We start from the raw sequence: 27,661 nt of genomic DNA on the forward strand, positions 1-27,661 counted from the left end.
AATTCAGCCCCAATTATCCTTCTACATTTGCATTTGTTTTGACGTCATAATATAGGGATTCGAACCTGCGAACCCACGCAAGTAATTAGAGGAGCGGTGGCGAGCGTATTCCTAACGCTTAGCACGATGAGCCACACCGCCTCGCCGCATATCCATTTTGAAAGTCGAAACAGCGGCGTTTTGAAACGCCCAGCCTACTGACTGACTGAGTTATCTTGTCCCAGGATGTTAAAAAGCATCCAGTGATACAAAACCAGGTAGACAAATGGGAAGGGCCTTTGAAAAACCACTGCAAATGAGTAAAGTATCTTTTATGAGAATTTTCAAATGTTTTCACTAAGAGGAGAAGTAGACTCAACCGAGCGAAGTTAACCACTGAAATACCAAGAGATAAAGTAACCATATAAAAACATGGTGATGCATTACATGCTAGTAAACATTGGTATCAAGTATGGCTTGAAGCTGTTGAAGTCAATGCAATTGAGAAAATGATTTGAATGAATATTATTGAAGCCATCTTGGAGATTATAAATTATGTTTTATGTTCAAGAGGAGATGATTGTGGAACATGATAGAGTATGATTTTGTTTACTCCGGAAATCCAGGGAAAAGATAGAAACGTTTCCTTAAGCAGGTTTTCTGTTCACTCATTGCTTTATGTTTTTCTCCTTTTTTTGCCATTGCTCCATTTACAGTGGTCAGCATGTCAGCGACATGGTTCTTTCCTGCTTGGCACATGAAAACATTCGTTATTGCATTAATAAACCGGGAGCCGTTACGTTTACTTCGAAAAGCAACATAATCTTCAAGTGTGGGATATGCAACGATAATATCTGATGTATAGGGTAACCTATCAGCACCATCTGTTTGATCACTACATTTTCCAAAGTCTTCCATGCAATTTTCTATCTTTTTATTATCAGCAGCAGCAACAATGCCTCTATCAGTTAGCTTTCCCCTGCAAAATTGAAAAATGAAAAACTTTGGAATATTGTGCAAGTTCTTGTTCTTGATGTTGGAGAACATCTTCTCAATTTCTCTAACTCGCACATTTTTATTATCACTGCCTATAAAAACCAGTTTTTTATCGGCTATTCTTCCGTGAGTCATGATCACTATCACAATGAAGCTATATTTTGTCTTAACTTCACTCACTTCACGGAGCAAATTCCTCATTTGGTCACTAGTTTTGTCACTTTCCCAAGGTTTTGGAAATTCTTCATTTCCATACAATTCGCATCCAAGCTTCTTCCAGAGAGTTGTCATGTTTTGGACATCTATCTCAGAACCCTCTCTTTTATTTGCGGTGCCTTTGAAATTGTTGTTCAATATCAAAGCAAGGCCCTTTGGTTTAGTAATATTGTAGATATTTTCCTTTCCAAAACTCTCTTCATAATCTTTTCTGTCACAAGGAATCACTTCAATATCCCCCACACGTCCACAAAGGTCTTCAATGTCTGGCAATAAATGTTCTTCTACATGTGATGCTTCATTCACCATTCTTTTAGGGTCGGGCGATTCATATAAACCTTCAATTGCATTTTGGGCAGGTAGGTGCTTCACAATACTTGCTACAGCAAAGTTGATAGGTGGCGGCAAACTTTGATCTGACAAAAGAGAAAAAGCAATATAGCAATTGTTTTTATCAAAGAATTGTCTTCGGCCTAAATATAATCTGACTAAAAATTATATACCAGTAAGTGAAAATGTGATGTTTTAAACCCAACTCACAGTCAAATATATAATATTAGCGGGTAGGTGCGCATGATAATGCTTAATTTCTTTTAACTTTGATATATTTGAACAAAAATTCAGGAAATCTACTTACTTGGGGAACCCAGTGGTAAAGTAAATCTAATTAGTCTTTTATCAACTCCATTCATCCTCATTTCACCTTTGATGACTATTTCAGGATATTGTTGCAAGTTAGGGAGAAGTTCAAATTCATAGTTATGTCTTGGTGTCATGAAGAAGTCATCATCTACAGAAAATTTGTGGCCATTGGGTTCATTGAACCGCAAGTTTACAGGCGAACGTTCAACCCATAGTTTGACATGAATTTTGTCTCCATGCTTTAAAATCACCTGGTTGAATCTTGTTGGTACCGGTTTTGCACCACGACTTTCGTAACCTGTGATTATGCTTCTTTCAACAAGTTCACTTAGATGAAAAGATGTGATACATAATCGATTTTGATCCATATAAAGAATGTTTGACTGGACAACTGGGGGTGGGGGACCATACCACCATCGTTTAATAGCGGCAATTATTGGACCGAACTCTTGACAGTGGAATTCTATAGTTCTGTCATGTATGTCATCAGGTTTAATAATTTTAAATTCAGTGCGATTAGTAAAGTGAAGTATGTCAGCATCCTCTTTCTTCAGGCATATGCGCCATGAATTCATTTGTACTACTGCTTTTTTGCATAATGTTGATTCCGCGCTGATGTCAAGGGCTGGTGTGATAGCGACATATTCTGTTGGGCATATTGAATTGTCCAATCGAACTGACATCCAGACCTTTGTTTCTTCATTGAATGTTTCATCCGGGAAGGTAACTTTGCATTCGTTAAGGTTCATTGTATCCCCTCTAACTCCAATCTTTTTGCCTAAAAGAGTTCAATCATTACTTTTAACAAATATAATCAACATGAATACACAATGGCGTTTGATCTAGCTGATTTTGGTATTGCAGACTATATAACTCAGCAGTGTTCACTATTAGCGCACTTTCGCAACTTTTTTTAGGGACTGCAAAATAGCATTTTTTTCCGATTTTGGAGGGCAAAAATTCAAAGTTGACAATTACTTTCGTGCGAGTATGAAGTTGACAAATAAGTTGCCTAATACTAGTACTTTTGTATCCCAATTTTGCATTACATAAAGATATTTTCTGGAATTCTAACCTATGTGGTGCATACATTTGAGATGAAGCTTTCGCATTAACGGCAAAATTCTTGTTTATAATATGATTATTATACAAGCACACCGATTCCGCTTCTCCCGCAAAAACAGTTGGTGGTCATGTGACTGAAAGGAAGGATTTACATATTTAACCCGCAGGAGAAGTAAGCCGATAAGACGGCTTAATCATATGACGAACCACGGCCTCTCGGTCTTGCTGTTTACGGAAAGGAGTACCGTTCGCAACTGACACGGATTCCGGTTGATGGATATCGATGGCTGCTTGTATAGGTTCTTGTTCAGAGCGAAAGGCTTTGAAAAGCATTTGTAAAAAATGACCCTAGGATGTGACAAACTATTTCAACCAGATTGATTGTACCATTTCCAAGCCTTGTTTGTAGCTTTTTACATTGCTGTTTGCATGTTGCTGCTTGTACAGAACTTTGTTTAAAGTGAATGAGCAAATACCTTTATAAAACATTTTTTCACCACTTAAAGAATTAAATTACGTGGGTTAGTTTCTTTGGTCCTCTAGACTAGAGAAGTGGTTCACACCTTTGAATTTAAGTCGTCAACCTTTGAATTTATTGCAACAATCAACATTTGAGTTGGCAAAATATTGTCACAACGCTTTCTCTTTATTTTCCATATTGTGTGTATTTGCAGAATGGCGTTTATAGCGCCACCAATCCTTGTTTTTAGAGATTGCCTCCGCGGGCTACTGTCCACCGAGATGAAACGAGACAGGCTTGTTTTCACCGGTTTTGCGTGTTACACCCACTATGCATCTGCTTCGTGAAATCTGCAACGGTGTGAGTGTTCGACCCGGGAGGAAGATGCATGTCGAGATACTTGACCCTGATACATCATACGAATAGCGGATATTGACTGATAGCGGCTAGACCAGGGGTGGGCAAGGTTTTTGGACCAGGGGCCTGAATTCAATCGTATTCATAACAAATTTCTTGAGATATTTTTTACCTAAAACATCACAATATGGTTTTAGTTCAGCTGTGGCAGCATCAGGCGGGCCAGATTAAATTGCCCAACAAACTGGATTTGGCCCACAGGTTGTAGTTTGCCCATGTCAGGGATATACCAATCAAAATGTATTTGCCCAAGTTTTGATATGATTTGGTGGTAGCGATAATTAAAGGCTTTCAGCTTTGACGACAGATGGCGCGAATTCTCTATCAATTTTGCATGCAAGTAATACATTTAAACTTGCACGAAGCTCTAAAAAATGGATGTAGTGCCGCATTATAAAATAAACCTATGGCACGTTGTACCCCATCATAAGAAGGGGGATCAGTCGGTGGTGCGCGGCACTAAAGCACTTAACAGGTATGCAGTCAGTAAAAGGTTGAGAACCACTCACCTGGGAGAATTGCTGGAAATCTTAACTGTTGGAAAGTAACGCATGTGTGTAGTACACGCTTGTAAACACTGACTTTGCTTATATAACTGACATAATTCTATAACAATACCTTTTATAACATTCTTTGACTGTGTCTTGACACCAGTGTTACCCCACTCATCCTTGACAAAGACTTGGAAACGATATGTTTTGCCAAGTGAAGGTGACTTCATTTCATAATGTGGAACCACTGAAGTGTGAGTCTCTTCAAGTTTCACATCATCACAGAAGATTTCTATATTGTATTGGATGTTGCTGTCAGATCCTTCATCCCAAGTCAAAAGAATGTCGGATCCAATTCCTTGAGATGTAACATTTTCAATTTGTGGCAAAGCTGAAAACGAATATTTCAACTCATCATGCTTTAACAAGAACATTTTATAACCTAAAAATTATTGCTGGACAATTAATATAATTATTCAAAAACAAGTTCCAATATAAAATAGTAGTGAGTAGCAGTTACAGTAAGTTCGAGTGACCCCCTATTCCGAAAAACAAGACTTTTACATTATAATATATGAATGACACTTGGACAGCTTATAACTTTTTATCTGCTGTCAACCACACGAAAGCCCCAACTCCCTGTTTCATTTTTGTTTTAGATCTCTGTAGGGCTTGACAGTGTGGCACATGGTGCTAAACGTTACGAATTTGCTTGTCATTGCACCTCTGATTACCCTGCGTGGATTCGAACCTGTGAGGTATAAGAATGTGAGAGAGAATTCCTGGACTTCTCGCCATAGCGTGGTTCACGTAACTGCTGGTCGGTTACAGCTTTCTAATAATTATACGAAAGCCGTAACCCATGATGATTATTATCAAAGCCATGCATCTGGAAACAAGATAAAAAAACTGCCTAACTAATCTCACATTGTGAAGATGCCCAACTTTATCTCACAAAAAATGCCAAGATTATCAATAGTCAAGGATTCAATTATTTTAATATATTCTCGATTCTTTAATTTTCTGTGTATAATTAGTTACATATTCCATTAGTTACACTCTAACAAAATAATATGAGCCATGTTTCACATGTTTATTACCGCTTATGCACGTGCAAAACGCCAATTTACTTTAATTTATACAGTAGTGAAAGAATTGTAAGATATGTCACCTCCACGCAGGTGCGCAGCCAGGATTTTTCCAACAGAGGGTTACGGTGAAAATAAAACATTACACCAAAAGTGCTATTCACGACGACATAATAATGCTTTAATAAACTAAAATGCATGGTCGTTCACAGCGAAATTCCACAGTTACGTGTAGCCCGCTTCCCTTTTGCCTGACGATGTTTGGTGAGTATTTTGCCTCCTATCTTAAGTCCTATTTCAAACATCGACCATTAATCCGTAATCAGCGGGTACCAGCATTTAGAAATAAAACAATAAAAATGGCGAAAATTAATTTTAGAGAGAACTATAACTCGCAGATTTCAGTAGCGTCATGATGGTTTATATGTACAAAAAACACGCTCACATGTAGCGCCGATCAAATGCATGAAATGTGAAACTATTACTTTGAATTTATTGTTAATCAAGTTGATTTTTTATTGCCATTCAATGATTATTAACATGCGCCGAGATTAGTGGAGGTATTCGAATATTTTCACCAAACACCGAATAATAAGTATTGTCATTTTAAACACTAATTTGAATTCGACCGCCGAAACAATCGCCGTGACAATAAATATTTTTTTTATTGGATTTTACATTTTACTACAAGACTGAAAACTCCGCAACAATGCGGCGTTTTTTATTTCATAATTTTGTCATAATCGAAGGCTGCAGTAAATTTTTTGTCATCGCGATTGTTTTGGCAGCCAACATTCCAATTAATGTTGTTAACTTATAATAAAGCACTTTTTTATTCAAATATTATTTCTCACGCAACGGCGGATATCGTAGTTTGGTTTTTATATTTCGGACAGAATTGCGTGTTCACATCGGTGAAGATGTTAGAGACAACTATCAAAAAGTGCATTCACAACATAAATCAATTTTATTCTCATTTTTATCTTCTGTGCAGGATTTGTACCACAGTTTGTCAATTACAGTCCCAATTTTAGGCGAACAATATTATCATTACTGACCCCGGGATGCGATATTTGTGAAGCGGATAGTTGACATTTTTATGCTTTTAATTTCAGATTGTGTCCGTGTTACTTTCGTATTAAATAATAATTAGTAGCTCCGCAAATTGGTAATCTCTTGAATACTCAGTGTTGAGTATTTACGTAACTCAGCTTTGGGTTAAAACACTGATACTAAACACATGAATAAATCGGCAATAATGGCATTTCTACCTGGTCAAAATAATATATATTTCTTCCCAAAATCTCGAGAAAGTTAATAAAGTCTATATTGCTTTTCAATGCGTCGTGATTGTGTCGGGAGTTTAAAATAGAGTACCTGAATCAGCATAAAACAATTTCGTTTGATCGCCACAACGACGATTAATTTCTTCCTTGTCCGTTTGAAGGAAAGAAATAACTCTGTATTAACACATTCTTATAAATCGCTACGAATCTTAACACGCCAGACGCCTTAAGAAAGGCGCAGTAAGAAAACAAAATTGCTGTAACACAAATATTTCTAACGTTTATCATTTCTGTTTGTTAGCGGACAGCCGTAGATTCTTACCCCTAACTCTTACTCGTAAATTCATGTTAATAAAGTCTATATTGCTCGTGATTTGTATTAATGGAAGGGATTGTTGTCGGGAGATTAAGAGAGTCCCTGAGTCAGCATAAAACAATTTCCTTTGATTGTCCACAACGCGTTTAATCTCGATAAGAGTCCTTAAAACCGCCCCTTAACGGATAACATATCGTACAGGTGATTGAAAGTCATGCGCCGTCAATTGCCTCTACGGCGATTGTGCACCAAATAATAAAGTTTTCACCATGAAACAACTGGTATTAAATCGACACTGTTGCTGTTATGTAAAAGAAACACAAGCGAAAACAAACAATCACAGCCTGTACAAGCGTCACGTGTTAAACAACCAATCACAGACTGTACAAGCCATTAGCTGTATGATAAGACAATCCACTTTCACAAGCGAGTGTGTGTGTGCATGCACGCTTTTTATCATCAGAACTTGGTATGGTTTGAAGCTTTTGGAATTACCAGCAAGTCAGCATATTATCATCTCGTTGCGTGATCAAATTCTGATGCGCGAATGAGCTGATTTTTTGGTGCAATCTGAGTTATGCGCGAATAAGACGGAATAACTTATTTTTTGAGTTTTAAACTCGGCCCAATCGTGAGCATATACGGTAGCTTATAACTCTTCTCTTCTTTTGAGCGCACATAATGATGATTAAATTGTTTCATGTCTGTTTCATGGAGAGAAGGGAAAATATGCCTTCCGGAATTGCAATCAACAATTACAAATTCTTATTTATCCTTATCAGCGCTAACTAAAAAAGATACCATATCTTGAAGACGGAAAAAGTCTGTAGGTGTTAATTGCGTTACGATGATAACGCGCAGAATAATATCGCTTGGACCACGAAACCATGATGCGCAATCGTAAAACTAAGTCGTTGCTTTTTTGTAGATGAAATTCACATTAAAAATTTTTCTCAAATGGGGGGTTACGACCCATGTACCAGCGCTGGCTGCGCCCCTGCCTCCAAGATATATCACAGCCATAAACATATTGTATGAACCATACTACTCACAATATTGTAAATTTATTAACAGGTGGCAGACTTACCATATAGAGTTGGTTCTGTTTCAACTGCCTGTTGAATTTCTTCTACTTCAGTTTTTGAGATTTTGCTTCTGAAAACAAAGTTTTTCTACATATGTACATTAGAGAACAAAGTATGGTTTAAAATGAGATACTTCTACAGTCCCCATAAGATTCAGAGTATCGTCTTAGTTTGGAAATCACGCATTCTATCATTTGTATGTTCTGAAATTCAATCTTTAAAAAGTATTAAGGTGACCTGAAAATTATACACTAAAGTTTTCAAGGATGCAATTTGTGCAGCTGCTTTTTGCTTTTCTGGTAAAATTCTTACAACAATAATATATTATTAGAATATAAAAATGATGATGTATTTTAACCATAACGAATGTACATTTTGTCTTAGACATTGGTCTTAACAAGTCTATAAATAGGCTGTTGAAGTGAAACTTATTTCATGACTAAATTCAAAAAATCCTTATTAAAGGTAAGAATTTAGTAATCACAATAAAGATTTATTGGAAGGTTCAAATATGGAAATAATTATTTTCAAAATCATTATTTTTGGTTATGTAAATATTTTATCTGACCTTGGACCTCTGTCTCCTTCTGAAGTTCTTCTGCTCTTCACACCAGTAATCCTAGATGAAGTTTCTCCTTCGAGAGAAAAAAATTGAATTATTACTTTGCCTCAGAAAAGCAATCAATATGAAAGATCAATTGAAGTTCTATATTCTTCCTAATATTGTTTAGATTTTTCGAATCTATATCAATTTATTTCAGTTCCAAACCAAAATTATACCGGTGTACAATCTTTTTCATAATTAGAAATTTCCCGAACCCAATTAGCTAGCTAAACATAAAGTTCTATACGAAGGAATCACTGAAGTAATGAATTAATTATGTTGCAAATGCTATTTATACGAATAGCAGGCAAGAATAAAATTTTAGGAATGAGAGCACTTCATCTTTAAGTAACAAAAGTGGCAAAAATAGAATGGCCAAAAAGATACTTTTATGGAGTTTGATTGCTAATGTTAACAACCGATTGAATATTTTGAATTTATAATACCATGTAATAGTTTGACCATTTGTTGAGAGTCACAATATGAGTCACTTTTTTGTAGTTTAAATCGTACAAATTTCATCCGGAGCATAGTCTATCTTTCAGTACTTATGGCTCCAATAATGTTATTGCCACATGCTAAAGATTCCCAGTATAGTTATAATCTGTACAAGACAACCGTCTGAGGGTGTAAGAAACAGTGCAGACAGTGCAAAACCAGAATGATTATGGTCTTTCCAAGTTTTGTAACTCTTAACATAAAATCGCAATCAGTTCAATGCTTTGTTAACAGTTGAGTGTTGAAAAATAATTTAAAAAATAAGTTGCATAAGTTGGATAGTATTTAAATATTTATCCGAGAGAAGAGCATCATTGAATAATTGTATAGTACTAACTTGTGGCAGGATGATGGACTAGTCGTTTAGGTCAGTGGTTTCCAACCTATTTACCTCTAACCAAATATTAAAAGGACACAAAGCATGAAATCAAGAGAGGGAAGAGGGAAAATGTGAATGAGGTCTCATTTTATTAAGTGATGTTTGTTGTGATGTTTTTGACTGCATAAACAAATCGAAAACATAAATTAGGAGGCGCTAGAATAGCAACTTGTTATATACAGTTTTAGGCTTTCCGATAAAAATGTTTGACTCAATATTTTTTTTATGATTATTGATACGCTGTGTTTTGCAAACTGAAAAAGCATGGCGTACACACATAGTTATAAGGAAGTGAATCGATTCCACGCTGCCTTCATTTTGCGAGGAAGCCAGATAGTTTGAGACTCAGCTAGCACACTCAGAAAAAAAGACATGAAAAGTTTCTTGTAGAAAGGAGAATAGACTAAATAATGATTCCCGCAGGAATGTCTGCTTATCTACAGACTTTTGATATTGCAATAAATAAACCATTCAAAGACCTATTACGCAAAGAAATCAGCGACTACATTGAAAACAGAATAATAAGAAATGACCATGGAAATTTTGTGAAGTCTAAATTAGAACAGATTGTGACTTGGGTGGCAAATTCCGGGGATCACAGATGGCTGTGTTAACAATCTCATTCAATGAGACCTTTATTACTCGACATGAAACTGCAGGTGCAAAAAATCGCCAAAAAATTCAGTTGAATAAAAATTTCTTTGGAATTTCTGAACTAGTGACTTGAAAGACATTTCACAGGATGACATGGTCATTTTTGAATAATCTATGTTTAGCAATTTTTTTTTCAAATCAAAAACGTGTTATTTATTAGTAATTGGATACAATTCTCTACTAATTTCGTTTTTGATGAATGAAATTAAAAGACATTCCTTAAAAATAAGCCCCAGTGTTCTTTTTTAAAAGAAAATTAATATAAGACCCTGTCTTATTTCCGGGGAAACACTATATTCGGAAAATTTAGGATTCAGAGTTAGCAATGTACGGTAAAAGCATGCTTGTGGAGTCGAGTTTTCATTTCTTCTTTCTGGGGTGGTTTTTATTTGACCTCAGAAAGCCAAAAAGGATAGTATTCAGGCATCTGATAAACGTTTTGAGCTATTTAATATCGTTCATCAGAAATTAAGATAACCCGGAAAAGAAAAGAAAGTTGATAATATGACTCAATCATATGGCACACCATGGTCTCTCATCCGGTTACCAGTATGGTATCAATTTGTGGTTACGTGAACCAGTCTATGACGACAAGAAACTTAGCAATCCTGCCGCACATTATCATCCCCAAAATTCAAAACTGCAAGCTAGAGCAGGATAATCAAAGGTGTGATGACAGCAATGAAAGTTTATTTAATGAACATTACATTCCCAAGAAGATGAAAAATACTTGATGACAATAATAATGACTATAACTATGGCAATAATAACAATCAGGAGGAAATTGATTATTCACTGATCATGCCATAGCATCATTCAAACATCCAGTATGCTTACCAAATCCTGTTTTCAAAGTCGTGGTTGGAAGTTCAGAAAAGACATTGGTTGCAGAATCTGCTGATTTCCTCAGGAGTTTTGTGGGAAAATCAAACTGAATTTCTAGTTCCTGTAATAAATGAAGTATTTATATTAAATTAGCAGTAACAGGCACAACAATATTTAAACAGACAATGGTATCTAATAATTTCAATGCTGGAATTCAATGCCTTTTCTCATAAAACCATACTATATAAAAGTGCTGCTTATTTTAAGAATTTTTCCATCTATTGAAAATCATCATTAATTTTATGTGTCCCATATTTTTTATATTTTCAAACCTCGTATCCAATTTCATCTAATTGATTCTGTAATATTTCTTTATCTTCATCTGCTATTTTCCATCCAACCAATGACAATCTTTTATTAACAACGGGAAGCAGATTTGCAACTGCAACAATATCTTTATGGTTTGCAATACGATCTTCATACAGATTCAACAGGTCAATCTGTTGAAATAAACAAATACAAAGAATATTCAGACATGAATAAAATACATAACATTCATACTAATCATAGTTTGTCCAACCTAACATTATTAATATTACGCAGAAATTGTAACATTAAAATGGAGCCTGGTGTCAGAAGTCAGGAGTTTTCAGGATCACATAGATATCCAAATTCAATGTTTTAGTTGTGTGACATTTTTTGAGCTCAAATCAATTGTATTTCATAAATTGGTAGTCATAGTCAAGTTTATTTTTTCCATCCAGTAAAAAAAATAACATGTAAGTTTAGAAGAAAATATGGAATACAGATTAATCTTGAGAAAGGAAGCTGTGGGGAACCAGAGCTGGTTTTCAAGCAGCAACACCCAAAGTTTGAAGGTCTAATAAACATTCGTAAGTTCTAACAACTTGATTGTCAGAGCACTGTTATTATTGATGAGCATGATGAGCATTGGTGACCGCACAATACAAATTGAATATGAATAACATTGAGCCTGCTTAGAAGCTGAGGGGGTATTTCCCGATTAGGCAGACTGTTGAATTGAGTAATATAATGAAAGAGCCTGAGTGGTAAGTTGGATTAATTATTAGTTGGATTAAAATAGTGAAGACATAGAGCCAGTTCACATAATTAAGTTAAACTTGATATCTTGGTCAAAACTACTGAATAGAGTCGAAATGCTCAGAAGAAAATAAACCAATCATAAACAAATAGTACTAGCATGTCATAAACAGTTCAAATATCATGAAATCGACAATAGCACCGTAGTTAATAATTAGATGCAAAATTCAATTAATACTTGGCCTAGTTTAGTAACCATTTTTTATTAATATTTTCCCCAGGTTTTGTTCTAGAGGAGCCACAAATCTGCTGGAATATTACAAACATTCTATGTAAGTAGATAAGAATTTTTTCTTCATACTCGATTTAAACAGTTGCTAGACATGCTTCGTGTTTCACCATGGAGCTTATTCCACAAAATTACACCCTTATACTTGTCCTAAATGATTGTTGGGTCTTCATATAAGTCTGACGAGGTACATAAAATCTGGTGTTATAATTGTGAATACTGCTTTGCATGGCGAAATAGTTAATGAAAGCTTTAGGAAGACAATAGTTATGGTATTGATCTTTTTTAGAATTTACATATTTAACCCGGGGGAGAGGAAAGACGATAAACGGCTTAATCATATGGCGAACCTAGGCCTCTCGTCCGGTTATCACTCCAGGTCGGCTATGTGATTAGTTAGCCACTTATTTGTTTTCGAAAGCATGGACTTGATGGTGGAGGAAGCCGTAACCGACCAGCAGTTACGTGAACCACCATACCGCAGCGAGGAGTCAAGCAATCCTCTCGCACATGATCATCCCCGCATGGGATTCGAACCTGCAAATCCACGAAAGGTAATCCGAGATGCGGTGACGAGCGTATTCCTAACGCTTAGCACAATGCGCCACGCCGCCGAACCGCATCTATCAGTTTTCAAGTTTATATATATGTCGTCATGTTTAAGAATACCGGTTTGTAATACATTGTATTCATGTTGATATGAGTACAGCCCTATTCTGTAAAACTTTAATAGTATTCAGTGATGACTTGGACGCAGATCCTCAGGCAACAACTGCATACTGAATATATGTTTGAAGAGGAGAATAACAAATGTTTTTTAACGTATTACGGTCAGTATAGTGTTGGAGTTTGCTCAGAATACCCAAAGCACACGGAATTTCCTATCGAACCTCGTTAGAATGCACATCCATCCTGTTTGAGACGATGGTCTATGTTCAACCCAAAATATTTGTAGAAAGGTACAAATTCCAGCTCGCATACAAACGCAACCTCCAATTCTGTAGTGACTGCAACAGTATGCTATGACTAACAGTGTGAAAGCTTTTTTTAGGTATAAGAATGCACAACAAACATTCTCCCCTTTTTCTATATTATCGTAGATATATTCAGTGCGTCAACAATAGCATGGGTTGTGGAATGATTTGTCTGAAAACCACTCTGGAATTTATTGATAAATGTATTGTTATCGCAAACTTCACTCAATCTACAGTACAGAAGTTTTTCAAAAACAATCGCCAGACATGATAAGATAAAAATAGGTTGATAATTTGATGGGTTTGTTTTATCCCCCGATTTGTATGTGGATACACAATTTATGAGTGTTTTCTAAAATCTTATGCGACTGATCATATAATTTCAACTAGATATTGTTTGTGTTTTATGAAGGTTGAAATATAACAATGTCCCAACAGTAATATGTTACCTATATACTAAAATCGGCCAATGAGTGAAACTTATCTCTGGATGAGTTGGGATTGTTCATTTTATTTGACTTTTCCTGATAGTTCCTTCAACGATAAAAATAGAAAGCAAGTAACAATACATTACAGGTATTGCTATATAATAGATAAAAAGAGAAAGTTTGCTATAAGATGATCATTGTGACTCACCTCTGTGTAATTTCCCAAGGAGGACTTGAAAGCTTGTAGTTGACGTGGTGACAGGCTACAGTTGCGAAGGTCCAAATCTTCAACACAGGATTGATTGGAGAGTACTCGTCCAACTGATGATAAACCTTTAACTCCCATGTTTGTGTTTCTGAGTAGTCGCAACTTATTGATCTATAATCAAACAAGAACAATTTTAGGTCATAATATGGCTGTTTTAAAATATTCTTATTGGGCACATTGTAAAAAAACAGGAGGTCACTCAAGATTCAGTTAAGTGGAATAAAGGAAATAAATTTGAAAATTAAATTAAAATAGAAAAACCTGGACTAACACATTTTTACTTGTAATATAGCAATATAATCGATGACTGATATTTATATTTGACTGGCACAAAGAAAATCTGTGCAACTCTTAAGTCAGGCTGAATTGTGATGTTTAGTTTCATCAAATTAGTTTTACTTTTAAATGTGGGGGGGGGGGGGGGGGGGGTCAAATCCCGTATTTCCCCTATGGCTTATGAAACAGTCGCCGCGATTACATGCTTATTAGAAGTTGTCTGACACTTGCACTGCTCATCCCACATTTAAGGCGCTTGTCTGCGGACATGAAAATGTGTGGTAAAGCGCCCGAATATATAATGTTTTGCAATTTTTTGAACTCGACAAATCTAATTCAATTTTGGTGCAGGCCTCCTGAATCAAATCGAGAAAATTTGGAACTCCTTCAATTATTTTTAGTATCCTAATGCCAATGATTATATACGGGTAACAATTTGTCTTTCTCACTGGTAAAAAAAGTAATTATCATCAGCTTCGTGGCTCGAGACATACATATGTCAGGAAAATTTGTGATTTAGGGGAAATGCAAATGCTCACGTTGTTAGTGACATTTCACTATTTCCAAACATATTGAAGGGGAGCTTCGTCCTCCACGACTCCACCTGGCTGCGCCACTGCTCATCGGCATCAATAATTAGTATTAAATGATAACCATCTAGTAAAACTGACAAAGGCAAAAACAGTGCAATAACAAGTCATCGCTAAATAGCATTCATTGCCGCCGCCTTGTTTAATATATGCAGGCAGAGATTACAGTGTATAATGTCCACAGCTTTTGTTCTTTCTTTTCGCACAAACGCAAGTATCCTAACTCAAGCAAAGTTTAAAAGATTGAGGATTTTAGCTTTGTATTACTGATATTGTCAGTGATTATTAACAGTATATTACAGCTGGCATAAATGCTTAAAATACAATAAGGAAAGACCCTATTATTAGGATATTTCCATGATTAATCCTTTTTAACAAAAACAATTATTCCAAATCTAACTATGTCCCAGTAGTTTTATGTTATATGTTCAATGGAATCACCCAATTTGTCAAACAATGAAACTTATCTCTAGATGAATTAGGAATTGTTTATTTTATTTGATTTTCGATGATAGTTTGTTTAATCAACAATGAAAATATAAAGCAAGTAAGTTTATCTCACTGGGCAATTTACACACAACTGCAGGGGGAAAAAATATTTATTGGTATCTTCGGGGAGGTGAGTATTCTCCATTACTTGTCATTTAGGGGCACAACCTTGAACACAAATCCCGAACGCTCCCATAACAACAGAATACAAAACAAAACTAGAAACAACAAGTACAGCCCGATTTTCCAAAGTTAAAATTAGTTTACAGTAAAATTCTTTCATGGACTAAGATATGTCTTTGTATTTGCAGTAAATTTTGCAGTAGACTGCACAATGTCGCTTGTGCAGATGGTAGAGAGTTACCTCAAGTCCATACAATGTCATACAGCTTCTTTAGTATATCATGTAAGAATTCTCTAGCCTCTCTCTCTCTATTTTGAGTTGGTGATTAAATTTGCTCTGGGCCAACTTTTGCTGCTTGATAAAACTTTGCTTCAATTTTTTCAGAATTAAAATTGCATACTCGATTTGAATGAGCTATAGATAAAATGACCCCACAAGTTGATCCCTGTTATTGTATTATAATAGTTGATATGAATGGGCATAATTATTAGGTACGGGCAGATATTTACTAGTGTTATAGCATATTTTATCTATGCGCGAATCAAAAACTAGAATATATTATTATTTTGGTTGATGTCCCAAAAAGCGCATATTTTTTATCAGCACATCGTAATGGTAGTGCACAAAATATGTACAGTAATAAATTACTTTGGTGAGGCTTCCTGATGTGATCATTAGCAACAAAAAGGGTGTATTGTATTAAGACTCTTTGATATACAATCTATGGGTGTTTTCTAAAATCCTATGCAACTGATCATATAATTTCAACTAGATATTATTTGTGTTTTATAAAGATTGAAATCCAACAATGTCTCAGTAGCAATATGTTACCTATATACTAAAATCGGCCAATGAGTAAAACTTATTTCTAGATGAGTTAGGGTTGTCCATTTTATTTGATTTTATCTGATAGTTTTATCAACGACAATAATAGAAAGCAAGTAACAATACATTACAGGTATTTCTATATAATAGAACATAAGGGAAAGATTGCTACAAGATGATCATTGTGACAAACCTTTGTGTTATTTCCCAACGAGGATTTGAAAGCTAGTAGTTGAAGTGGTGACAAGTTACAGTTGCGAAGGTCCAAATCTTCAACACAGGATTGATTGGAAAGTATTTGTCCAACTGATGATAAACCTTCAACTCCCATGTTTGTGTTCCTATGCAGCCGCAACTTATTGATCTATAATCAAACAAGAACAATTTCAGGTCATAATATGGCTGTTTTAAAATATTCCTATTGGCAGATTGTAAAAATCGGATTTTTGCAAACTTGCGGATAGGAAATACTGTAGTGATGATGTTTTGCGATTTCGTGAACTCGACAAATCTGATCTGTCATTGCAGCACTGGCTCCTCTCTATTTTATTTAAAAATATTACTGTTAGAACTTAGAAAAATCATTTCATCAGTGATAAAATTCCACGGAGTAAAATTTATTTTAGAATAATAAAAAAATGATTGAATTTACTTAATATTATTGTATCAAGTCGTATTAGACCCCGTAGTTAATTATAAAGGTAATTAAAAGGTACATTGCGCACATATTGACTGTGTTTCAATTAAGAATGACTGTATGGTTTCTAAAGGCAATCTATTAGAATGTACGCCGAAGGAACACCAAAATTCTCAGTTTAAAATCTCTAAAATAGTATTTTTTATCTGACGCGGCCCTTCTAAATCAAAACTTATGGTGCTTCTCATTTATTTTTAGTATTTTATATTAGAACCAAGAAAATTTGGTTTGCGAACTCCTTCAATTATTTTTAGTAACTTATTTGCCGATGATTATATAATAACTTTTCTTTCTCACTGGATCCAGAGTTTTGTGTGAGCAACAAAATAGAAAGTTACCGTGTATAATGTACACAACTTTTGTTTTTTCTTTTCGCACAAACACAAGTATCTTGGCAAAAGAGGAATACGGAAATTGTCACATATTGCAAGTGAGGCCCAAATCAAAACCTGCTATCGGATTCTTTCAGATTCAAATTCTTCAGATTCAGTATTGCGAATTGCCCATGCTTACTCGTCCCCTATGATTAGCGTTTATCTCACAAGACAATTCCATAAATCAGAGGTAAAAACTACCGTGATTATAGTTTTATAGATGATATTTTTATAGACGTACATGTGTCGACAATTACTTGTGAGATGAGGACTCCAAGCCAAACACAAACCCCGAACAACCCCCATAACAACAGAATACAAAAAAAAAAGTGGAAACAACGAGTGTAGTCCTGATTTCGAAAAAAAATATCAGAATGAAAAGTTGATTATAAATTGGCCATGGGTGACGTACTTGTGTGGCATTTCCTATAGAGGAGTTGAAAGTTTGTAGTTGATATGATGACAGGTTACAGCTGCCAAGGTCCAAATCTTCAACACAAGATTGATTGGAAAGTATTTGTCCAACTGATGATAAACCTTCAACTCCCATGTTTTTATTTCCAAGCAGTGACAACTTCTTGATCTATAATCAAATAAGAACAATTTTAGGTTATAATAAAGCTGTTCTAAAATAGTCTGATTGGGCAGATTGTTAAAAATGGATTGAAAAAAGGAAAAGCCGCTCAAGGTTTAGTTTAAATGACAAAATTAAAATCTTGGACGAAAAAAAAGATAAAAAATTAATAGTTAAATAAAAATAGCAAAATCATTAACAGATCATGTATTCGCATTGTAGGTGGAAACAGCACTGTAAACTGGACTGACACATTTTCACTTATGTTGAGGTCGATGAATTTAAAATGAGAGTTTAATTTTTGAAATTCTCAGCAAAAGACATAAAATTGCTGGAATTAAGAAAAACATCCACCCAAATCAGTGTCCTGGCCATTGAAATATATTAACTATGCCTGAGCCACAGTACAAATGTTTTAGGGTTTAACACCAGTTCCACCACTTCACGCAGTGCAGGACACATTTTGCAGTCAACGCTAGACCAAAAATATATACGGTCGATTATTCTAATATATAGTACTAGTTCTATAAATATCAGTTGGCAGTTGTCTAGAGCAGTGGTTCCCAAACTTTTTTTTTCGCGACCCCAATTGTCATAAAATCAAAGCTTACAGATACTCGCGACCCCACAACTGGAAACGTTGAGCAACTTCAAAAAACAGTACTGTATTGTCTGTATATCAGTTTAATTACCTCAATGTGACCAATTTACCACCTGTATATCGACTGCAAGTGGACTTTGAACATTGGCCCAAAAATATATATGAACGAGTCCAGCAATACGACGGAAAAACGGGGAAACCTCAGAAGATTTGGTAACACATGGCAATGTATGAAAACCACAGTGTAAAAATCTCTCAGTTAAGAACTATAATGGTTCTTTAGCGAAACACAAACGAACTTGACAAAATGTGGTAGATTGTAAGGGAGCGTACGAATATAGAAATTTGAAATCTTATTGAGTATATTCCAAAAGTGTCTTTCTTATTTTAAGTTCAATGTTAACATATTACAGATTGCTCCATTATTAATTCGAAAGTAAAACAGAGCATGAAAGTAAAACTGGAAAAAATTGATACGGAGTCACATGTTTTGAATACCTTTTATTATGCTAGAACTTGTTGTTTTGTTTTTGACTGCTCGAAACGCTTCGAAATTATGTATGAAACGTGTAACTACGTAATATTGCAATAAAATGTTTACTTTTATATAGAGGCGGTGTGGACAAAACATGTCGCTTACTCATAGATTCAAGACACGTGCATGAAGAGAGCTTTCGCAACTTATCGAAACCTGGAGTGTTATTACCCGACTAAGAAGCCGCCTGGCAATCAATGCCGTAATTGTCAAACACCTAATTTAAGCAACTCTGCTCGGTATATTCGATAACCACCAAGCGGCTACACAGATACCAAATAATGAACCAACTTAATTTCTCGCAGCCTGGCAATAAAATTATAATCGTGTACGAGCGGGCCAACTACGCATTCGGATGTAACATGATCAAAAAAGCTAAAAAAAGGAAATATTATTGATGCTTGTAACACTATCACTCATTTACATTTAATGTACTAATACCGATACTTTGAAGAAGTGTAGAAAACCCACATTTACATAAGTAAGTGGAGACGAAGGGGATAATTATTTTAAAGATAGTCATACTAAACTTTGAATGTGAACTTTGCGTTGACCCCCAAAATTGGAGTTCTCCATTAAGGAGATCATGTGCAGAAGAACCATTCCTCATGTTCAATAGTTCTTTATTGAGATGTCAATTTGAGGCACGAAAAGGATATTTCTGATTTATGCTGTTCAGTGGGATCACTCTAATGCAAGTCAGAAACATTTGCAAGCATGGCAATGTTATCTAAACTAATTTTTTCGAAGCCAATTCTATAGCTTTGTAATGTGTCTCTAAACAACAATGTTGGCCTATAACACGGATGACGAACCTTTTTTATTGAATGGGTAATAAATTACATTTTTACTTAAAAAAAAGGAGAATGTGGGTCATAGATATTTGATCAGAGTTTGCATCATAAATGTTCATATCATAAATATTCTGATGACAGTGCTGCCAATAGCGACACGCTGGTATACTATATTATAGTAAGTAGTTCACTTATTGATATATTGAATTAAAGCCGGTTTTCTTATCAGTTTTTATCACTGAAATTTGAGTATGTTTTTGCATTAATACACGACTTGGTGGGTCACCGTAAAACTCAGTGGTTGCTTAGTGCCCCGCTGGTCAGTAGTTCTCCATCCCTGGCCTATAACTTAAGTCTGTCGACCCTTCCCCCCCTCCCCATGATACTCGTTCATGGACCCTTAGGAGGTCCGCATACCCCAGTTTTAGAGAGCTATGTTTATAGTAGAGGCATGGAAACAAATCCCCAAAAAATTGATATGAAATTGATGTATCTTGAAATTTCAGCGGCTGGGGTATCGTGCTAAGCGTTAGGAATACACTTGGCATTGCACCTACAATTACTCAGCGTATATTTACAGATTCCTGTCCGGTTAAATATGTACAAAAGGATTGCTGCATTATTTGCCTTCATGGTTCATGTAACTTTCGGCCGGTTACCCCTTCCTCACCATCAATACTCATTAAAACAGTATTCCCGTATTTATCATGGAGGAGAGGAAAGTTGATAAATCAATTAAACATATAATGCACTCTGGCATTCGTTCAGTTACCAGTAAATTTCAGTCATGGGAATCATTACATGGCTCGCACATAAATGCAATTGAAAATATGTATCCTCAATGGCTCTTTTGACCGAAAAGGTTCTCGCCCCCTGTTTTACATGATGAACATAACAAACATCAAGTATCTGAAACTCTTTAAGCAGAGCCTTGTTCAGAGCAATAGCAAATAAATCGAACCCTTCAATTAATAACTCACTGAAATTCACCAAAGTTAGTTTGAAATATTTTTCAAGTAATACCAGCAAAGCTCAATTGAGAATATATAAGCATTTTTCAAAGAAAAAACAAACAGGGAAACGGAAAATATACAGTTTTTCCATTAGAATGTCATAAAGCTTCATTCAAATATTTACCATCCAAGGCTCTCATAGATCGAACAAAGTTAAAAAGATCAAAAAGTCAGTGAGTACTAGAATACTACAGCGAGGGTCGAATTGTTACAAATAAAAATCAAACCATCAACCATCAAACCATCAAACTGTCGCAAGCCGTAAAACAAGTTGATTTATTAGGAAATATAATTCAAATTTTTTTTTCCGCATTTTGGAGAATACTTGCGATAATGATAGTTGAAAGTATCAGAATGATTTTCTGTTGCACAAAATATTCAAATTCATGGCCAATACTAGCTTTTAAAATGCCTTACCGTATATCTTACTACTCTAAAATACCATAGCAATATGCAGACACAGAATGTGTTGTATTTTCCTACTACCGAAAAATAAAATCATTCCTATACTCAAAATACCGTGGCAATCTGGGGACATAAAATGTGTAGTGAATTGCCCAATCATAATTAATTTTGATTCGTACTTACGAAAGTATAAATACAACGCTACTCTAAAATATCACTGCAATCTGCGGACATAAATAGTCAGGTTGTAGATAACAGTTACCGTATATCATTGTTTATTGTATGCAAATTCCTTCATATACTAAGATAAGCATCTTTTACTGGAATTTATTTTCGAATGTATTCAAAATAGTGAATTATTCGGTATTGACCATCACTGATTAAAGGTATTGCTATATAAAAACTCAAGGAAAAGTTTCCTATAAGTTGGTCATTGTGACGCACCTGTGTGTTATTCCCCATCGAAGATTTGAAAGCTTGTAGTTGATCTGATGACAGGTTACAGTCGCTGAGGCTTAAGTGTTCAAGAGAGGGTTGATTGGAAAGTATTTGTCCAACTGATGATAAACCTTCAACTCCCATGTTTTTGTTTCTATCTAACAACAACTTCATGATCTATAATGAAACAAGAATAATTTAAAATGGAACAAAATTGTTCGAAAAACAAAAAAACCTCCCAAGATTCTGTTAGGATGGCTAAATTTCAAACCGTGGACAAAGAAAGAAAAAATATTCCAAAATTGAACTGAAATAGCAAAATCAGCAACAAATCAAGTATTGAGTAGGACTTGTGGTGAGTGGTTTTCAACCTTTTTGAGGGAGTGGAACTCCAATAAAACATTTTATTGGGCCGAGAAACCTCTGTACAATAGTTCATTGCCTTTTATTGACTAAATTGTATAAACCATAAATATATATTAAGCAAACCAAAAACTGGCAAAAAAATGATCATATAGCAAGTGTGATAATAGTGACAAATCTAATAGGTATTTGATTAGGTATTTAAAATATATGCAATATTTTAATATTTATATATTTTTATATTTATATATTAAAATAATATACATATAATAACATAGACCATTGGTTCCAATACATTTATATTTGATGGTCTTGTGATTTTACAAACTCGCTTTAAAGCGGATGATTTAGGACAAAAAAACTTTATTAACACCCCAGTACTGTTTAAGAAACAAATTCATATTAAATTATATTAATATAAAAGCGTTTCTTATTTTTAGGGATGTTTTTTATTCACAAAGAAAATATTAAGTTAAACATTTTAACCATATGTCAAAAACCGTATAAATATATAATACTTCGCTATGCTAGTGTCCTATTTTAGAATTTTGTTGCTTGCCCGCGGTGTCATTTTATTTGTTGATATTAAAGGTAACAGTAAAAGGGTTGGGAACTACTAATATAGGCTATCGGATTTGAATGAAAAATTGAAGAAACCCACGACTGTACAGGAACTCTGGTTAAAACCACTGGTATGAGATGTGGAAATAGCACACTGTCACCTGAACTGATATGTTTTCATTTATGTTAAGAATGGATATTAGTTTAAAATGATAGATTGATTCAAAGCAAAAGATATAGAATTCTGTAATCTTGAAGGTATTTATTAACTCAACAGATTAATCTAATCATTAATATATATCAAGATTCTGGAATATAATTTGACATATAATATTTAATACATAATATATGTTAGTAGCTCAATAATTATCATTTCCTGCTTAACAAGAGCCTCGTTCAAACTAGATACATGATAAGACAATCTGAGATCCATATTAAAAATTTCATTGTATATTGTTTTGCGCACAATATGTAGTCAGTAAGTAGCTTCGAATATATAATTTAATATATATAGTAGTATATTGTAAAGTTGTACTATTGGGTAGCAACTCTATAAATATCAGCTGCTTGCCTAGAGCCTCATTTATAGTAAAAACATGAACACAAATTTAAAGAATTTGATATGCAAAATTTTATAATATGCTGTTTTGCACATACTATGTAGTCAGTAAGTCTTCATTAATTGTGCTAAATAAACAAAACATATTTTGTACTAATACTAGATCACACCAACTACTCACTTTCACATTTGATCCTTTCAATCCAGATGCCAGAGTTTGAAGTGAGGCTGGTTTGAGATCACATTTTCCCAATTCCATTGTTAGTGATGTACAGTAGGAAGCTAGTTCTCCGATGACATAAATATTACCGATGGAGAGAGGATGTTCAAACATGTTAATTTTATGGAGAGTTGATTTGACAATGTCACTCATTCCATACTTGGCTTCGTTCAATGCAGTGAAAAGTTCCAAAAGATCTGCATTGTATGCTGTATTTATGAGTTGCAATTGCAAACTTTTCTTGAGGGTAATTCTTTTTTCATCAAGATTCTTGATTTCTGTAAAAATATCAAAATATACTGCTAATAATTGTCTCTGAATAATGAGTTACCAATAAAGGTTCACATAATAACATTAACTTTTTTCATCAGATTCAGGTTCAAATTCTGTGCTCCGAGAAGATTTTGGTATCTCAAATTATATAGATAGATATCATTGGCTGCTTGTACATGGCCTCGTTTTAAGTGAAAGGTGTGAATAAAGGATACATGGAAACTAGATAATGGAAGGATAACTCAAGTCAGCCATAGTTGATCAATGTATATGGTACTGGGCATTAACATACTGCACCTCATTGCTTTAATGTGTCAGTTACATTGTTTGGATTTGATTGTGCTTGTAATTGAACTTTAAAATTTTTGATCAAATCAGTGCAAGATACTCAATCAGTCATATAAGCATACTTTCTAGCTATATTTAGTTTACTTTGTTTTGCAAGAGTATCATAGTAGCATCAAAACTCTATGACAAAGAATAAAAACATATTCAATTTTTTCAGGCGTTTATTCATGAATTCTGCTCCAAACAAGGCCTTTTATGAGCATCCACTGAGATGTGTGACCTACAACGCCAACACATTTAAGTCTAAAGCTTTAACCACTACACCATCACACTCACTAACTAACGTAATTAATAATGCAAAAAACACATTTTCAAACTTGAAAAATAAAAAAATGCGCAAACTGTGAGTGAGATTTTTTTTTAAAAAAATAACAACATATGAGTCACTTCTCCGAATGTTTATAGCAGCATAAATATCTTATTGATTTCAGATTCAAATCTAGAAAAATAAAAAAGGCTCCAAGCCTGAATTTGTGAGTAAGTTGAATAATAAATACCATCATACCTCCAAGTAAAATTCCTGCTTCTTCATAAACTACGGGATTCAATAAAAGTGCACAGATCATTCTTCTGATGAGAACAAAGTGACCGGTATGAAGATATTCATCCACAAACTTCATGAAAGATTTTAAATCCAGACCAAGAATATAGAATGATGTGAGCAACTCTTGTATACTTTGATGTTGAAAGTATAGAAGGTGGATTCCTTGAAAAAGTTTAACATATATTCCTCCAGGAGCCAGGATTACTAGATCGGTTGCTTCTTCTGGTTTAAGATTAACTAGACGAAAATCATTTTCTGTAAATAGAACTCGATGTTCTAATGTGCCAATGCATGATAGTTCTTTTAATTTGCCCATAACTTCCAAAATATTCTCTTGGTGAGTGTGGGGGGATCGTAAGATACTTTGAATGACCACAATCATAATACCAGTCATAGTGTTTGGTTTGAAGTCAGATTTGAATTTCAAAGCTATCAATGTGTAGACAAGCATCACAGGTGTAGTGCACAGCGACAAGAGTAATGGCGCTTTGATTTCAAGAAATTCCATTATTTTTTCGGATTCTTCATTTCCTTCATATCCAGCAATGATATCTTTGATTGATTCCATTGTTAATCCTGCAAGTGCAATAACCTTGTCTGGTCGAACTTCTCCCCAATAATTTCTGATGGAATGTTCACGACTGGACGATATAATGCGACACCCAGGAAATAATTTTCCAGCGAGAAAATTCCATATTATTACTTCAGGATATGCCGGCTCATCTAGAGTGATGATTTCATAAACTCCATCAACTGTATATTGAAGAGTATCCAAGGAGTCAAGCATAAACAAAACTTCCCCTGGGTGAGTTTTTGCTAAGTCTATTGCTTGACTTATTTCTTCTTTTGGAAAACTGTTGAAAATTAGTTCACCTGCTGTTACTTTACTGTTGTTCATAAACTGTTTACATTCTATGTATTGAATCATCTTGATTCCTTGAAAATATTTCTCTTGCAAAGCATGTCTTGATGTTGCTTTCATGAGTGTTGTTTTACCAGATCCGGCGGGACCTACAAAACAGACATGACCTTGTTTAAAGTTGCTGAAAATATCAACAAGCTGAATCTCTCTTCTGATGCCCCATTGTCTCTCCTCTTGTAAATATGTTTCAAACTCAGGTGGTTCTGGTATATAATCATATTGATGTATTCTTCCACCTTCATAAAACTTGACTTTTTCCAATAGAGGGGTGACATTCACATTTAGTTTTCTCTCAAAAACATGAAAAGGTTCAGCAAAGTCATAGAAGTAAGTACGCTTTTGTGTGTTTTCATTGATTTTTCTTATGACTTTTTGATAAGACATTATGACTGGTTTATTATGTCAGTTTTAATATGGGTATTGACCATCTGGTGAAGCTTTATAAAATTATATCAATCTGATGTGGATTTCATTAGTACTTTTTTGGCAATATCTTCTAGAAAATAAACTTTATCTAAACCTGCTAGAAATCTGAAATGAAATATTTGTTAACCAGGTGCGATCAAACCTGAAACAGATGCCAGCAAAGCTGTTGTGCGTATGATATAATGTACACTACACACTCGAACAAGACTCCCTAGACAAGCAGCCACTGATTATGCAAAGAAATACTATTTTTTGAATGGCAAGAAAGAAATTTCCAGATCAACAGAAATCACCTTATATTGAGTGTTTTAAAAACAGGAAAGCAGAAAGGAGTATGTATTAGTTCCAGTCATAAACATAGTATCGGTTATCTGACTAATAACCATCTATGTTTGTCAACCTTTTTTCGTGTTGAAATTAAATATGACTATTTTAAAGTGAGTGTGCCTATCCAATAACTGCTGGCATGTCTGGAGTTATGAAAAACTTCTCAAATACTCGTCATGCCATTTAGTCATAATTCAGCTGCTTAACTCAGGTGACAAATGCAAGTTTATACTACCAATCAGATATTGTTGGTGCCACACATTCAAAAATAACTCAAATTTTATAACTGGCAATCGTGAATGTTGAGATGTCGAACATTCTTTAACGCTATTGCTGGGTACTAATAAAATTTCATACGGTATTGATCGCCTATAAACAGAGGGTTTCAATTTTATGTAAGACCAGTTATGCAGAGGTTATAATTTATATATATGATCATCTCATCTCTACCAAATAAAATATAATTTAATTATATACTATATCTCATCTCTACCAAATAAAATATAATTTAATTATATACTATATTTGACATAGCTTTACCCAAGACACAAGGATATTTAGACTAGGGATGTCCGTATCCGAATACTAAACTGTTCTAGAATCCTTCTGAAAAAACATTTCGAATATCGTTTAAACTAAATTAAAAGAACCAAAATAATACTGCACCAGTGTTTGAATAACTTTATTCCCAACATAGGTGAGTGTAAAAAACATGTAACATATGACAAAGTCTGCCAAACTGTACTGATGTGAATTGCTGAAATAATATGAAACATTCTCGAAAAAAGTTATTTTCTGAATAAATAAAACAAACTGTTGCCATTCCAAGCTTGTAATAACAGATGTTGGAGCCAATTAAAATACTTTAAAAATTATCAAAAATGAGTCATGGGACAAAAACTTTTTTGAAATTGCACACTTCAACCAGTGTTTTTTTTATAACAAATCTTGGCTGCAATGTAGAACATTCAACGCTCCCACATGCTCTCCAGTTAAAAAAGTACAAAATTAAGATGGCAAGTGTTGCAACTTGCAAGCATCGCGGTACATTTAAATTACCCGAATAAGCTGATATTTGGCAACCAAAATGAAGCCGACAAATAGCTATACCAATCAGAAACAACAAAATTGAACCTGCAATTTATCTAGGAAAGTTATAGGGCTCCATTTGATGTTTACTGCCGAAAAACTTGATTGATTAATTTTCAAGCCATTTTAGTTGCGGAAAGGTTATTTAAAATATGTTTCTATTATTTTTTTTAAGATTTTTTTTCATAGAATACAAGGAATACATACCGGTATCTTGAATATCAAAACACTAAAAATAGCACCAGACTATGGTAACAAAAACTTTTCTTCTG

At 34.5% G+C, this 27,661-nt stretch overlaps 1 protein-coding gene across 1 annotated transcript; it reads right to left on the minus strand.

Moving 5' to 3' along the window:
- Nucleotides 1–296: 296 nt before the first annotated feature.
- Nucleotides 297–26,077, minus strand: LOC144432122 (uncharacterized). The gene is made up of 13 exons (XM_078120211.1): nt 24,587–26,077; nt 23,422–23,738; nt 21,764–21,934; nt 17,810–17,980; nt 16,520–16,690; nt 13,963–14,133; nt 11,334–11,501; nt 11,014–11,122; nt 8,610–8,676; nt 8,044–8,111; nt 4,394–4,657; nt 1,829–2,611; nt 297–1,607 (listed from the first exon to the last, which is right to left on the minus strand). The coding sequence occupies exons 1-13, from the start codon at nt 25,929–25,931 to the stop codon at nt 589–591; spliced, it is 4,824 nt and encodes a 1,607-aa protein (XP_077976337.1). The 5' UTR covers nt 25,932–26,077; the 3' UTR covers nt 297–588.
- Nucleotides 26,078–27,661: the final 1,584 nt, after the last annotated feature.

Source organism: Styela clava, chromosome 14 (assembly GCF_964204865.1).
Source record: "Styela clava chromosome 14, kaStyClav1.hap1.2, whole genome shotgun sequence".
Classification (NCBI taxonomy): Eukaryota; Metazoa; Chordata; class Ascidiacea; order Stolidobranchia; family Styelidae; genus Styela; species Styela clava.

What these genes read in the sequence shown, in the direction of transcription:
- LOC144432122 (XM_078120211.1), bottom strand. Translation starts at nt 25,931, where the DNA reads ATGTCTTATCAAAAAGTCATAAGAAAAATCAATGAAAACACACAAAAG. An exon ending in CTATAGGAAATGCCACACAA is followed by an intron (nt 16,691 to 17,809) that starts GTACGTCACCCA and finishes GTTTGATTATAG; the next exon opens with ATCAATAAGTTGCGGCTGCA. An exon ending in TTTACCACTGGGTTCCCCAA is followed by an intron (nt 1,608 to 1,828) that starts GTAAGTAGATTT and finishes CTCTTTTGTCAG; the next exon opens with ATCAAAGTTTGCCGCCACCT.